The 13,792-nt window shown below is 29.8% G+C and overlaps 3 protein-coding genes across 6 annotated transcripts; 1 reads left to right on the top strand and 2 right to left on the bottom strand.

The window, feature by feature from the left end:
• Positions 1–91: 91 nt before the first annotated feature.
• Positions 92–5,178, bottom strand: LOC123258805 (ubiquitin-conjugating enzyme E2 H). 2 transcript variants are annotated; one of them, XM_044719029.1, is made up of 6 exons: positions 4,764–5,178; positions 4,439–4,682; positions 4,031–4,287; positions 3,348–3,424; positions 3,113–3,280; positions 92–2,167 (listed from the first exon to the last, which is right to left on the bottom strand). In XM_044719029.1, the coding sequence occupies exons 3-6, from the start codon at positions 4,081–4,083 to the stop codon at positions 1,902–1,904; spliced, it is 564 nt and encodes a 187-aa protein (XP_044574964.1). In that variant the 5' UTR covers positions 4,084–4,287; positions 4,439–4,682; positions 4,764–5,178; the 3' UTR covers positions 92–1,901. The 2 variants fall into 2 exon arrangements, with proteins under 2 accessions (XP_044574964.1, XP_044574963.1); XM_044719028.1 differs by having other exon boundaries at positions 4,031–4,282; positions 4,439–5,178.
• A 122-nt stretch (positions 5,179–5,300) lies between these two features.
• On the top strand, positions 5,301–11,740 carry LOC123258800 (neutral alpha-glucosidase AB). 3 transcript variants are annotated; one of them, XM_044719015.1, is made up of 7 exons: positions 5,301–5,399; positions 5,487–5,579; positions 5,996–6,204; positions 6,282–6,460; positions 6,862–6,951; positions 7,955–10,497; positions 10,984–11,740. In XM_044719015.1, the coding sequence occupies exons 4-7, from the start codon at positions 6,444–6,446 to the stop codon at positions 11,094–11,096; spliced, it is 2,763 nt and encodes a 920-aa protein (XP_044574950.1). In that variant the 5' UTR covers positions 5,301–5,399; positions 5,487–5,579; positions 5,996–6,204; positions 6,282–6,443; the 3' UTR covers positions 11,097–11,740. The 3 variants fall into 3 exon arrangements, with proteins under 3 accessions (XP_044574950.1, XP_044574949.1, XP_044574951.1); XM_044719014.1 differs by having other exon boundaries at positions 5,975–6,204; XM_044719016.1 differs by lacking the exon at positions 5,487–5,579 and having other exon boundaries at positions 5,304–5,399.
• Positions 11,330–13,782, bottom strand: LOC123258804 (Golgi pH regulator). Its single transcript, XM_044719026.1, has 8 exons — positions 13,578–13,782; positions 13,353–13,516; positions 13,178–13,284; positions 12,301–12,711; positions 12,056–12,237; positions 11,803–11,988; positions 11,675–11,740; positions 11,330–11,592 (listed from the first exon to the last, which is right to left on the bottom strand). Exons 1-8 carry the CDS (start codon positions 13,617–13,619, stop codon positions 11,389–11,391), a joined length of 1,362 nt encoding a protein of 453 aa, XP_044574961.1. The 5' UTR covers positions 13,620–13,782; the 3' UTR covers positions 11,330–11,388.
• Positions 13,783–13,792: the final 10 nt, after the last annotated feature.

The following is a 13,792-nucleotide window of genomic DNA, read 5'->3' as shown; positions in this document are numbered from 1 at the left end:
AGGAAAAACATAAAAATAAAATTAAGTATTTATAAGCGGGGAAATGTATGCCGTCAAAAAAAAAATTAGTGGAATAAAAATACGTAATTTATGACGTCAAGTACCTTAGCAAAATATTTTAATGATTTCGCGCATGGTATAAATTGCAGTGGAACACGCTTCTATTTATAATATATGTTTTAAATATTAATTTTTCATTTTACGACCCAATGATATTTCAAGACATTAAATTAACTGCAAAAAAATTTAAACTATAAAAATTCAAATTACAATAATATAACATTTATAAAAAAAAAAAAATTTGCATTTGTTTCTTTCAAAATAAAGTACTTTTAAATCGGTATTGAATTTTGAAAATTATTCAATAAATATGAGTACTGGTTTACAATCATATAAAAATTACTAATATAACAATAGTTTAAATAATAAATTTATATTTTAATAATATATAAGTATTGCCTATAATTTATTAATGTTAATGTTAAAATTCGTGAGGTCTAGTGACACAAGAACACTTGCAAGTTATCCATATCAGAGGATATATATATATATATTTATTTATTTATTTGTTATTTTATTAATTTACTTTTTTTCTTATTAACTTCCACCAATTATCAAACCAATTTGCATATCCTAAGAGCTTAATTAAGATATATATATATATATATATATATATTGTTATATAGATATTAATCTTCGCTTATTGACTCCATAATTTTAATCTCAAACTATTAGACTTGTACCGTGATTACTTTTTTTATTTGACCGTGAAAGAAAAAAAATAATTCGGCTGGCTGGTAGTACAATAAGTGATGCTTGACTTGTAAACGAATAATTAATAAAAGTATATCGATAACTTTAACGTTGGGGTGCGACGTATTATTATTTTATAGTTTTTATCTTTATGCGAACACGATTATTTATCATTATTATTATTATTATTAATTTTTAAAAATAATAATCTGAAAATATTGTATATAATAATCTATAAAAAGATATTGTTTTATCTCATTAAACGAAAAGTGATAGATATTATTCATTAAATTGTTTCTTTTTTTTTTTTTTTAATCTCTCATAATGGGAATTTTTATGGCGCAATTTTTTTTGTTGTATCAATCGTCATTAATATACTGTGTAAATTTTGTTAGATTTTTTATTTAAAAAAAAATATATGTATGTTTAAATATATACTTTAGAACATTTTTTAACGCTTAATATTTTTGAATATTGTCTAAGCAATTAAATCTAGTACTTTGATCTCGACAAGTGAATTTGCGTGAGTCACTTGCTCTACTCGTTTTTTATTATTATTTTTTTTTATTTCAATGAGACGTTATTTGAACTATTTATAGTAACACAATTTTTTATCACACTAACGAAATTTTTAATGAAAAATTTAACTAAATATATTTAACAAGTAGATTTAATAAGATCATAATGTTAATTTGCATGAATGCTAATAATTTAATTAAAAATTTATAATTTTCATTATCGACAAAAGAAAAAAAAAATAATATTAATTGATTTATTAATGTATTGAAGTTTTACTATTAGTCGCAGCGCGTTAATTCGGTTAGCTCGTTGCTAATGTAATTATCGACATAAGAAAGTAATAAAATTTAAAAACAGAATAATTATTATTGCAAATTTATAATAGCACCAAATCACGAATTGTAATCGTAGACTTGAGCGCAGCCTGTACTGTTCTTAGATTTCATTATTTTTTTACATACATGTAATTTTATTACAGTGTATGTTAAGTGTAGAGTGTGCACGCGCGCGGGCGAGAAACTTGTGTGTACTATATTATTAGTATTATTAATTTATGCTAAATAAAAAATCAATTGAATTATTTTTTAAGATATCTTAATTGGAAGATTAACAAGTGGTAAAGCATCTAGTTACAACTCCATATCCTGAGCTTCATCTTCACTAAAATCACTCATCGAAGATTCGCTTTCAGATGACACCCCATTGCCATTGCCAGCATTTTCTTGATCTCTTAATGCTTCTTCTGTAGCATACTTCCTAACATAATCCGCCACTTTTTTTTTATACTCGTCGGGTTTATGTAGGTACATCGCGGCTGCATCGCCGTTAAGTGGGTCTATTGGATTAGGATATGTTAACAGTTGAGGAAGGAACGACTCGAAGATGTTCGATAGATCTATAATTTCAAATTTAAATTTTGATTAATATGATTTAATAATCTATATTATTAAGAGAATAAGAAAAATTTTGTGTCCAGGATAGTCATATGATAAAATCGGATTTTTTACATAATTAAGAAATGACCTTGTATCTTGTGAACTGTTGACATTTTTAAAGATATAAGCTCATCTCGATGTTACACTCATCAAGAGCTTTCATTTGAGTACTCACATCAATTTTTCATATATTTATATATATATATATTATATATGAAAAATATATCAAAAATGCATGTGGGTACTCAAATGAAAGCTCTGGATGAGTGTAACATCGGGATGAGCTTATATCTTAAAAAATGTCAATAACTAAGAAATGACATTGTATCTCGTCAACTAATGAAATTTTTAAAAATATAAGCTCACCCTGACATTACACTCATCGAGACCTTTCATTTGAGTACCCACATGCATTTTCATATATATATGTATATATCAAAATGCATGTGGGTACTCAAATGAAAGCTCTTGATGAATGTAACATTGAGATGAGCTTATATCTTTAAAAATATCAATAACTAAAAAATGACACTGTATCTCGTCAACTATTGACATTTTTAAAGATATAAGCTCACCTCTACATTACACTCACCAAGACCTTTCATTTGAGTACCCACATCAATTTTTCATATATTTATATATATATTATATATTTATATATATGTATATATATGAAAAATATATCAAAAATGCATGTGGGTACTCAAATGAAAGCTCTTGATGAGTGTAACATCAATATGAGCTTATATCTTTAAAAATGTCAATAGTTAAGAAAATACAGTGCAATTTAACAAAATTCATTATTTAATAAAGCAAAATTTTATTTATTTATAGTCCACAAGTCACTGCAGTCACATAGTGACTGCAAGCTTGCTAGTAATAATGAATTAATTATTATTATTTACCATAAAGAGCTGTCCATGCTTGATTAATTACGTCAAGGCAAACAGTACCCGACACTTCATCAATATTCGGATGGTAAACTTTGTTCATAAATCCAATTGATGGTGATTTAAATGGATAGTGTTCAGGTAAATGTACTCGTACTTTCCATATTCCTCCTTCATACGGCGCTGATAAATAATAAATACAATTAATTATTTATTTAATTGATCGATTAAAATTTATTTTGATACTTACTGCCGCGAGGGCCGTAGAATTTTACGGAAAATTCATTAAGACCACCTAAAATTGTTACCTCATGCTTACTTTCAATCCTAAATATTTTATTAAGGAAAAGTCAAGCAACATATTATTAACTGTTTCTTTAAATGAAAAGAACGATGATTAAGCATTGATATTTAAATAGACAAAGTAAATTGCCTTTAAATAAAATTCAATGACTAATACTTAATAATGTTTGATTATCCAACAAAGTCAAATTATCGTAATCGTTACAGATAAGATCGTAGATTATAAAATAAATGTTTTTGATTATTATTATTATTATTTTATAAAACAAATAAAAAATAATTTTTTTATTAATTTAAAAAGAGAATTATTTGTATGGATATAAGTGGAAAAATAGGCTCCACTACAAGTGCATTGTAAACAAAGTGTAATAACGAGTGAGAGAGTGTCGTGAAAAGTGTGTGGGGGAGAGAACAAGAGAGAGTTCAAATGTTGTGTAAACGGGAGAGATAGAGCAATCAGCTGGTTAGGAGCAGCTGTTTTCCGTCATTGCTACAATGGAAATTTGAGCTATTTAATTTAAAGAGACAAATTGTTGAATTGAATGCATTAAAAAAATTATGTAACTGCAGAAATGATTGAAGAAAAAAAAATGCAGCAGCGATAAAAAATATCGAATTAATAAAGGATACAATTTGATAACATCAGTGTCCATGCGTCGTTTTCCAGCACTTGGTGACGACATTTTTGTTTATTTATTTATTGTATGTATCTCCCAAACGTACAATTTAATAATAGCTTTTATCGTTCTTGAATATTCAAGTCCAATGTAAACTTCAGAGATCTTATATATTTTATTTGTTGGTCCTTGACAAAATAGATTGGCTTTTTTGAGTCTCGATCAAAAAAAATCACCAATTATTTTGTACTCGTACGTGTTTCACCTTTTCTTAATACAAAACAATAATATTAATTAATTAATATGCATTTACGTAGTAAAAATAAAACTCAACAATGAACAATTAAAAATGAAAAATAATATTAACTATAAGTAGTAAATATTACGATCTAAATAAATTTTTTAAGTGTTATTCATTCACCTCACATTGGCCATGTTTTTTCTTTCTCGCATCCGAGTTAGTGACAAAGAGAATAAAAAAATAATAAAATAACACGAGTGAGGCCTCCGACCTCGAAGTTAAAACGACGAATGTCGTATCGTATTGTCTTGCTCTGTACTATATGTGTGTGGGAGATACGACACGACGATGATGATGATGATGATGATGACGACGGTAAAACAGATGCGCAAAATAGCGCAAAATAGTGCAAAACAACAAAAATCTAAAATATTAAAATGAAATTAAGCCCTGAAAAAAATTAGTTTGTCATAGTCCTGATGATAATTATTTTTTTATGCATAACTCTATCGAAAGGATTTAATTTCACCAATACTCGACACTTTCACTCGATAGTGTTACGTATAATAAAATAACAGAGCTTGGTCAGTTGGCTGGTTGATTGTAATAATTTTTACTGCACTGCTTCACACATCCGATCTTCAACAGTTAAATGTTCATCATTCCACAACAGGCATTTGCATGACAACACTTTTTTTAAGTTTCATCATCCGACCGTCACCATAATGCTCATTTATTCATACGATAGATTGTGTCAAATAAATGTTTTAACACACACGTGACACCAATGAAACTAACAAAACTGATGCGTCAACTTTTGACGTTATTTTTTCTCTGTTCTCCCTCACAGCAGTTTGATTGTCTTTGTTCTGTGCTCCAACATCAGTACATTTACCAACACAATGCCCATATCGTTGGTTCTGTCTTCTGTGTGTAACTGTGTGCTTATTGCTCTCGACTCAATGTGAATTCATCAGTTTACTTTCTAGGATAAACAACGTGAGGCTATCAGCCAATCCCCGGACATTTATACGAGTATTCAATTTAATTGATTGGTCGAAATAAATTCAACAGAAAATTATATCACGCGCATGCGCTGATATATGGATACGCACTATAACACAATACACTCCATTTATAAGTAAGTATTTTTTATTTTTTTTATTTTTAGATTATTATTTAATTCAGAAGGTTGATTAGAAACTTTTCTCTCTTTTTATCACTTTAGTTTACTATAACTCTATCAGTTATTACATAAACTTTACTTTTATAAGTCTTTTGCGCACATGAAATGAAAATCAAGAAGTCAACCATGGAGATGGTAAGTTAGAAATCTGTCATTTTTTTTAAGACACTGAAGTTAACTGACATTAGAAATTTTATAACAATTAAATTTTTATCAAAAAATTTAATTAAAAAATTCCACATGTGAAAATTAAAAAAAAATGATGAGTAGAAATTTTTTAAAGCACTTTTTTGGATTAATTTTTTTTGTTAAAAAAATTGAAAAAATTGACAGCTGTCAGCTAACTTCAGTATAATTTTTTTTACTCTTTATTTTTATTTTAATATTTTTTTTTATTCAATTTCATCAAGGACAAATTATAAAATAATGATCATCTAAAAATAAAAATTACTCAGTTTCTTGATTAAATAAATAACCATTGTTAAAATTAATTGTTCTGTTTTTCTTACATAAATTAATAATTGCATTAGTCATCTGAAAAATTAAAACAGCGTTCGTGTTTACAAACAATTTGAAATTACTGGTAGCAGAAGAAGATAAGAAAGAGAATCGGAGAATCCAAAAGAGACACGTGTGTAAAGTTAAAAGCTCCGGCGCCTCTAGCGGCTTAGACACTTAGACACGTCTCAGAACATGAAATAAAATAAAAAAACAAATCCATGAAAAAAAATTATCTGATCTAATTCCATGCGCTTGCCGGGTTGAGTATATTATAACCTTAAGAGATTTCATAGGGAGTATCAAATGAATCATTAATTAAAATTAAATAAATTTTAGTCCACCAGCTGCGGAGAAAAAACTGCTCAACTAATTGAGATAATTCTACGAATTGAGATAGTAAACTTCCATTACATTTTTATACATGGAATGAGTTGCGATAATCCTACACAGTGATCGAGAGCAAGTTTTAAACAAGCATATCAAGATAAGTCAGTTAATATGGCTTCGCTTTTGGAGTAAGTTGATATTTTTTATTTTTTATTAATTCTACCTGATATTTTTTTCTTCATAAAATAAATTAACAATTTCTTTTTTATTTTTATTTTATATTAATTTTTTAGCTTTGGGATTTTGAATTTTATTTCAATATCAGTATTATTAATTATCAAGTAGTGACGTGTCACTACCACGCATTTAGGGCTGATGTATAATTATGTTTTGTTATTTAAAATTTTTTTAAATAGCAAGTGTGTTTGCAATCATATCAAAGAGATTTAACTTAAATATTTACAATTATTTTATTTATTTATTTATTGTTATTGTTTTACCTGCTAATAATTTTTTGTTAATTCAAAATAGATAACAAATCAATAGTTTATCTACAGTCATAAGTCATTAGTTATTTTTATTATTTCAGATTAAGTATTGGCATTCTATGTGTCATCTTAGTTGTAAATGCAGTTGACAGAACCAATTTTAAAACCTGTGACCAATCAAGTTTTTGCAGGTACGTTTGATAATTATTAATAAACTTTAAGGGATTATATCCACTTGTAAGTCTGAAAAAAACGTGTTTTTTTTGTGAAGAGGCTTTTTATTAAATAAATACATAGAATAAATGTACATATAGCGAATTTAATTCATTTTAAGAATTCGCGATGTATTTACAACAATATTGGGTTCCGTTGTTCTTGTAGTTAGATCTCCTAGAGGACCTCCACAAAAATGTGTCTGACGGTGAGGAAGATATCTCTGATCCAAATTATCAGAAATAAAAGATTTATTTTTAGTATATATGAATACAGGTAATGATCGATGGAATAGTCAAAATTTTGATTTTTGACAAAATGGCGGCTTCTCAGAAAAAAAAATTGTTTTTTTCAAGAAAATTTACAGCTTAAAGTGACTTAAAAAATCTAAATTATTACCAGAAACCTTGTTCCATCTATCATTACCTGATACAAGTATCTAAGAAGATCGTGTGAAAATTTCAAGCCGATCGGTCCAACCGTTTCGGAGAAATTTTCCTCACCGACTTTGGAAACACCGTTTCGAAAAAAACACGTTTGAAGTTTTGGGAACCATTTAAACTAAGTTAAAAAATCTTTACAAATACGCTAATTTCTCCGAAATTATTTGCCGGATCAATGTGAAATTTTCGGACGATATTCTCAAATATATCGATGGTTTTTTAACGCAACCACGTATCTCGATTTTTGAAGATAAAAGGGTTCAACTGAAAAATTGATAATTAACTATAAACGCGTTACTGAAAAAAAAATATAAGCCAGATTAATAATAAATATGATAGTATTTTTAGAAAATACAATTGATAAATATTGTTTTTAGATGAATATTAATTTTTTATCTCATTTTTGAGATACGAGATTGCGTCAGAAAAGCCTCAATATGTACATTCAAAATATGCAAAAAAAAAAATTCGATTTTTTCAAAATTACAAGCAGATATAACCCCTTAAACCTAAAAAATAAATGACTAAATATTTTTAGACGGTGCCGTGGTGTGCAACCTGGTAAAACACCTTATGAACTTTTGCGAGAGTCAATAGATAAAAATGATTCAATTTTACACGGAATATTATTCAATAAAGATACCGGAAAGCCATATATATTGCAGTTAACAGCACTTGAAGATAATACATTTAGGCTTTTCATAAATGAAAAAGAACCTTTGAAGCCTCGGTACGAGGTGGAGTATGCTTTGCAAGGAGCTCCAAGACACGCAAACTTGCAGTTAGTGGAGACTACAAGCGACCACGTGACCGTAAAAAGCGGCTCTAACAAAGTAATACTTTACTTCAGTCCATTTAAAGTAGATCTGTACTCCGACGAGCAGCTGGTAATTTCTACAAATGCCCGAGGTCTTATGAGATTCGAGCACTTACGTACTAAGCCGGCTCCGAAGCCAGCGGACGCTGAAGCCGAAGAAGTGACTGAAGCACCGCAGTATCCAGGCGATGGTGCTGAAAACGACCAGGGAGCATGGGAAGAAAACTTCAAGTCCTTCCACGACTCCAAGCCACGTGGACCTGAAGCTATTGCTTTAGATTTCAGTTTCCCTGACGCCGAGCATGCTTACGGAATTCCTCAACACGCCGATTCGTTCGCTCTAAAGACAACCAAAGGCATCGACCCCTACAGGCTGTACAATTTGGACGTCTTCGAGTATGAAGTCAACGAACGCATGGCTCTTTACGGAGCGATACCTGTCCTGTACGCCCACGGTAAAGAACGCACGTCTGGAGTTTTCTGGCATAACGCTGCTGAAACCTGGGTAGACATTCAGTCCAGCGCTGACAGCAACGTCTTTGACAGTATTGTCAATCTGGTGCCTGGTAATACTAAGAAAGTCAGTGTAGACACTCATTTCATGTCTGAATCAGGTGTGATTGATGTATTCTTCCTCTTGGGACCAAAACCACTTGACGCATTCCGTCAATACACTCTTTTAACCGGAACCACTCCATTGCCGCAGATGTTTAGTTTAGGATACCACCAATCTCGCTGGAACTACAATGACCAAGATGACGTCGCCCAAATAGCTGAGCAATTTGACGCCAATGATATTCCCATGGACGTGATGTGGCTGGACATTGAGTACACCGACAGCAAAAAATACTTCACTTGGGACCCCAACAAGTTTTCCAACCCGACAAAAATGATCCAAGATCTCACAAACAAGCACAGAAAATTGGTAGTCATTATCGACCCGCATATCAAGCGCGACAGCGGTTACTTTGTTCACAGAGACGCTGAGGACAATGGATACTATGTCAAGACAGCTGAAAACAAAGATTACGAAGGTTGGTGCTGGCCTGGATCGTCCTCGTACTTGGACTTCTTCAACCCGGTAGTCAGGGATTACTTCAGACAGCAGTATGACCTTGACAAGTTTCATGGTACTACCAATGACGTTTACATTTGGAATGACATGAACGAACCAAGTGTTTTTAACGGTCCTGAGGTGACAATGCCCAAAGATTTGATTCATTATGGCAACTGGGAGCACCGAGATGTTCATAACATCAATGGACTCATGTTCACTCTCGTTACTTACGAAGCATTGTACAAGCGCTCGGGTGGTACTCTGAGACCTTTTGTTCTAACAAGATCCCACTTTGCTGGATCGCAACGTTTCGCTGCTGTCTGGACTGGTGATAACACTGCCGAGTGGCAACACTTGCGTATAAGTTACCCGATGTGTTTGTCAACAGCAGTCGCTGGAATGTCTTTCTGCGGAGCTGACGTTGGTGGGTTCTTTAAAAATCCAGATGCTGAATTGTTTATCCGGTGGAACCAAGCCGGCGCTTGGCTACCATTCTTCCGTCAGCACTCTCACATTGAAACCAAACGACGTGAGCCTTGGACATTTAATAATGAGACTACTAAAATAGTACGTGATGCCATTCGGATGAGGTACTCTTACTTGCCTCTCTGGTACACGCTATTCAGAGAGCATGAGATTAATGGCAGCCCGGTTATACGACCAATGTGGGCGCATTATCCTTCAGAAGTAAAAACTTTCTCAATTGACGACCAATTGCTTGTCGGTGATTCTATTCTAGTACATCCTGTTTTTGAGCCATCTGTTACTGAAGTTAATGTTTACTTCCCGGGTGAAGGGAAAGATGATTGGTATGACGTTGAGACTATGGAGAATTACTCAACTCCGGGTAATGTACGTATACCCGTGACTCTTCACAACATTCCGGTGTTCCAGAGAAGTGGATCTATTGTTCCACGTAAAATGAGACTACGTCGTAGCACTGTGGCTATGAAAAATGATCCCTACACTTTGTTTGTCATCGCAGACAAGTCTGGCTCTGCCTCAGGAACTCTTTATATTGATGATGAGTCCAGCTTTGAATATCGTCATGGAAAATACGTTTATCTTAAATTGTCCTTTGATGGAAAGACACTTTCTTCTAAGTACATCAATAAATTGGCCAGTTTCTCAACAGCCAGTTGGTTGGAACGAGTTGACATTGCTAATCCTCCTCAGGGTGTTAAATCAGCTAATCTTATTTCTGAAAGTATGTATTTCATTTTTTTTGGTAATTGTTTACAAGTGGGGTCTTATTTTATTTTTTTTTTATTCTATTTGTTTTTACGGCGGATTTATAATAACAAATGTGAAAGGAAAAAATAAAAATTTCGATAATTTTTTTGCCTTCAAAAGTTAGAAAAAATTTTGACTAATATTTTTGGATAAAATTTATATTTTATCTTTTTTTAATGCATTTTTTTTAAATTACCTAAAAAACGAATAATTAAAAAAAAAGTTAAATATCACAATTTTTTAAAAAATTTATAAATTTTTTTGAAAATTTGTTAAAATTGTGATAGTTAATTTTTTTTTAATTGGTCATTTTTTTTTATGTATTTAAAAAAAAAATACATCAAATAAAAATTTCGTTAAAAAAAATGAAAATTAAAATGGTTGACCCCACTTTTAAATATTTACCATTTTTTTACGCTTTATTTTATGGGATATTAATAAAAATTTTTTTTTGTTTCAGGTACAATAAATGGTAGCTTGGAATTGAATTACAACTCCAATAATAATGTTTTAATAATACGTAAACCCGGTGTGAATATGGGTGAAGAGTGGTCAATTGAATTAATACGTTAAACTGTGCTAAATCAATACAAACAGTTGAATATTTAAATTCACTACTAGCGGCAATATTGCACATGTAGTTAATAATATTTTAGATAATGTAATCATAAAAAGAAAACTTTAAATACCACTTTAGATTTGAAAGATAGTATAAATATTTCTATATAAAAAGAAATTTTTCGTCGTTCTATAATAATTTTTAATTTTTTTACACTGTGAATACTTTAAAAACATGGATAATGTAATTAATTATAAGTATAAAAACGATTTATTAAATATATAAAATAATTATTTCTTTTTTAAATTACAACATACGTTCACTCGGAGCCTGTTTATGAGCGAGATATAAAAATACAATTGATGACAAAGCAGATACTAAAAATATTACGTCAAACCAACGGTGATAAAAATTAAATTGCAAATCTCCTAAAACTTGTGTTACTATTATTCTGTATTCAGCAGGCATGTTCATTCTCATTAAAAGTACCGATGATACAAAGTACATTCCCTGTAATTTTAAATGTTTATTTTTAAAACAGATTTATTATTATTACTATTATAATATAAGAAATAAAATTGAATTAATTTACCATTATTTGGGCGAGTATTAACACAATAATATTGGAAGATTTGCTGCTAGATATGGCGTAGAAAAACTGGAAGAAAAAAAAGAGTCAATAAATAAATAAAAAAAAAATTAAATTAATTTATTTGATACCTTTGTGAGTGTGAGTAATAATCCACGTATGGACGTCACAACGATACAGCCAACAAGATAAAAAGATATGTGTTGTGACCAAAAAGTTACGTCGATATCAAAACCTATCCAATGGACAGCAATTTCAATTCCGCGAGTCACTGGATCTTTTTTTCCCACTCTGTCAAATATTATATTAATCGTCGACTGTAAAAAAATTATCAATTAATTATTTTTGTACTTTAAAACTCAAATTAAATAATTTTAAACTCACAATAAATATTTTCCACATGCAGTAGACTGAAAAAAAATAACCAAGAAAATTAAAATATTTTCCTTGCCAAGTAGCTGCCCATTCTAATCGCCCACGAGCATTTTGTATGTCATGTGCTTCTAGGAACAATTGTCGTGATAATTCTTCCAGTCCTGAGACTTCTTGCTCGAGTTTTTTAACATCTAGAAAAAAAATAAAAATAAATATATGTTCTGTGAAGCTCAGTAGCTAATCTACGTTCTTACTCTCTGTATATTCCTTCATACTCGTCAAAGGGGACCACATTCCCCACAAACGTGAGCGCGTTTCAGCCTTAGAAATTCCCTCACTTTTTTTCGCCAAAGCTATTCTTTTTTTCTTCGCTAAAATCATATCCATTGTCTGTAACAATCTTTTTTCAATAGCTTGCACGTCAGCATAAGAAACAGGTCTCATAAAATATGTCATTGATGAGTACGGATAATTTACAGCCCCAAAACCAGATAAAAGTGCCATTACAGTAACTCCTATTACTCCTATCCGACTAACACCTTGTTCTATGGACAATAGTCCTTTCTTTGGGTTTAAAATTGGAAACGGGTCGCCGATTTTCCAAAATAGGTACAAATAACACAGATAAATAAATATCGTCAGTGGCCGGATCAAGTTTAGTTTTACTGTAATTTTAATTAAACAGTAATTAGTATGTTAATTTATTAAAATTTTTAAATGAGATTAAAGTTAGCAGTCATTTAATAATTTTTTAATTTTATTTAACGAAATAATTTGCCCCTAAAGGAACATTTTTTATTTTTTAAAATTTTCACGTCAATTATTTATAATACTAAAGTTAGCCGACAATTTTAATTTTTTTTTTTAATGATTAAATTAGAACAAAAAAAATATTTTTAAAAAATTGCACTTGCAGTTTTTAAAGTTTTTTACGAGTGAAATTTTTTTTTTATTTTTTTTAATCATATTTTTAATAAAAAAAAATTCTAAAAATTTTAAATGTCGGCCAACTTAATTTTCATCAATTATTTTTTGCCATAGTTTATTTGATATAGAATTTTTAAAATTATTAAATATATGCTAAATTAATTTTCATTATATTTAATTAAAAATTATTCAGGTTATTCTTACCAAATCTGACGTTGCTTATAATGAAAAATGCAATGTAAAACGGTATTACAACAATTACCATAAAAAGTAACATATAAAGTCCAACATTCCAGTGAAAATATCTAGAACTATGGACAATAAAATTACAATAATTAAATATAATATCAATAAAGTTATAAATAATTAAATAATTTACCTAGAGTCTAAAATACCGATTATTTCAAAAATAATCAGTTCAAACATTGTACATGACAGTGAAAATGTTGTTGAAAAAATCAATTGTACCAATCTATGATGAACTTCATAATCACGGAATAATTTTTTAACAAAAAATACCCATCCTCCAGCGAAGAAACAAATCTAAAAAATAATTATTTAAAAAATTTATGGAACTACAAAACAAGTTTTATTTGTGAATTACCTGTGTGATAAGAATGACAAAAGTATCCTCCAGCAGCCCCATTATATTAAATAATTAACAAACACTAATAGCAATATTAATATTAATAGTATTTATTTATCACATTATTGTCTTTGTTTATCTTTATTTTTATTATCGGTTGGTTTGACACTTTGTGCAACGTGGTTTTACACCAACAACAAGATATTTTTTTTTATATTATCACGAGAAAAAGA

Source organism: Cotesia glomerata, linkage group LG2 (genome assembly GCF_020080835.1).
Source record: "Cotesia glomerata isolate CgM1 linkage group LG2, MPM_Cglom_v2.3, whole genome shotgun sequence".
In the NCBI taxonomy this organism is placed as follows: domain Eukaryota; kingdom Metazoa; phylum Arthropoda; class Insecta; order Hymenoptera; family Braconidae; genus Cotesia; species Cotesia glomerata.
This window is presented reverse-complemented; position numbering and strand designations above follow the sequence as displayed.

Bases quoted from the DNA above. Each gene is read 5' to 3' on its own strand.
- LOC123258804 (XM_044719026.1), bottom strand. From the start codon at position 13,619: ATGGGGCTGCTGGAGGATACTTTTGTCATTCTTATCACACAG. The intron at 13,517-13,577 runs GTAATTCACAAA...ATTATTTTTTAG, and splicing joins TTGTCATTCTTATCACACAG to ATTTGTTTCTTCGCTGGAGG. The intron at 11,741-11,802 runs GTATCAAATAAA...TTTTTCTTCCAG, and splicing joins TATTACTCACACTCACAAAG to TTTTTCTACGCCATATCTAG.
- LOC123258800 (XM_044719015.1), top strand. The intron at 6,952-7,954 runs GTACGTTTGATA...AAATATTTTTAG, and splicing joins GACCAATCAAGTTTTTGCAG to ACGGTGCCGTGGTGTGCAAC. The intron at 10,498-10,983 runs GTATGTATTTCA...TTTTTGTTTCAG, and splicing joins AGCTAATCTTATTTCTGAAA to GTACAATAAATGGTAGCTTG.
- LOC123258805 (XM_044719028.1), bottom strand. From the start codon at position 4,083: ATGTCGTCACCAAGTGCTGGAAAACGACGCATGGACACTGATGTTATC. The intron at 3,281-3,347 runs GTAAGTATCAAA...ATTATTTATCAG, and splicing joins ATTCTACGGCCCTCGCGGCA to CGCCGTATGAAGGAGGAATA. The intron at 2,168-3,112 runs GTAAATAATAAT...TTGAAATTATAG, and splicing joins AGCATGGACAGCTCTTTATG to ATCTATCGAACATCTTCGAG.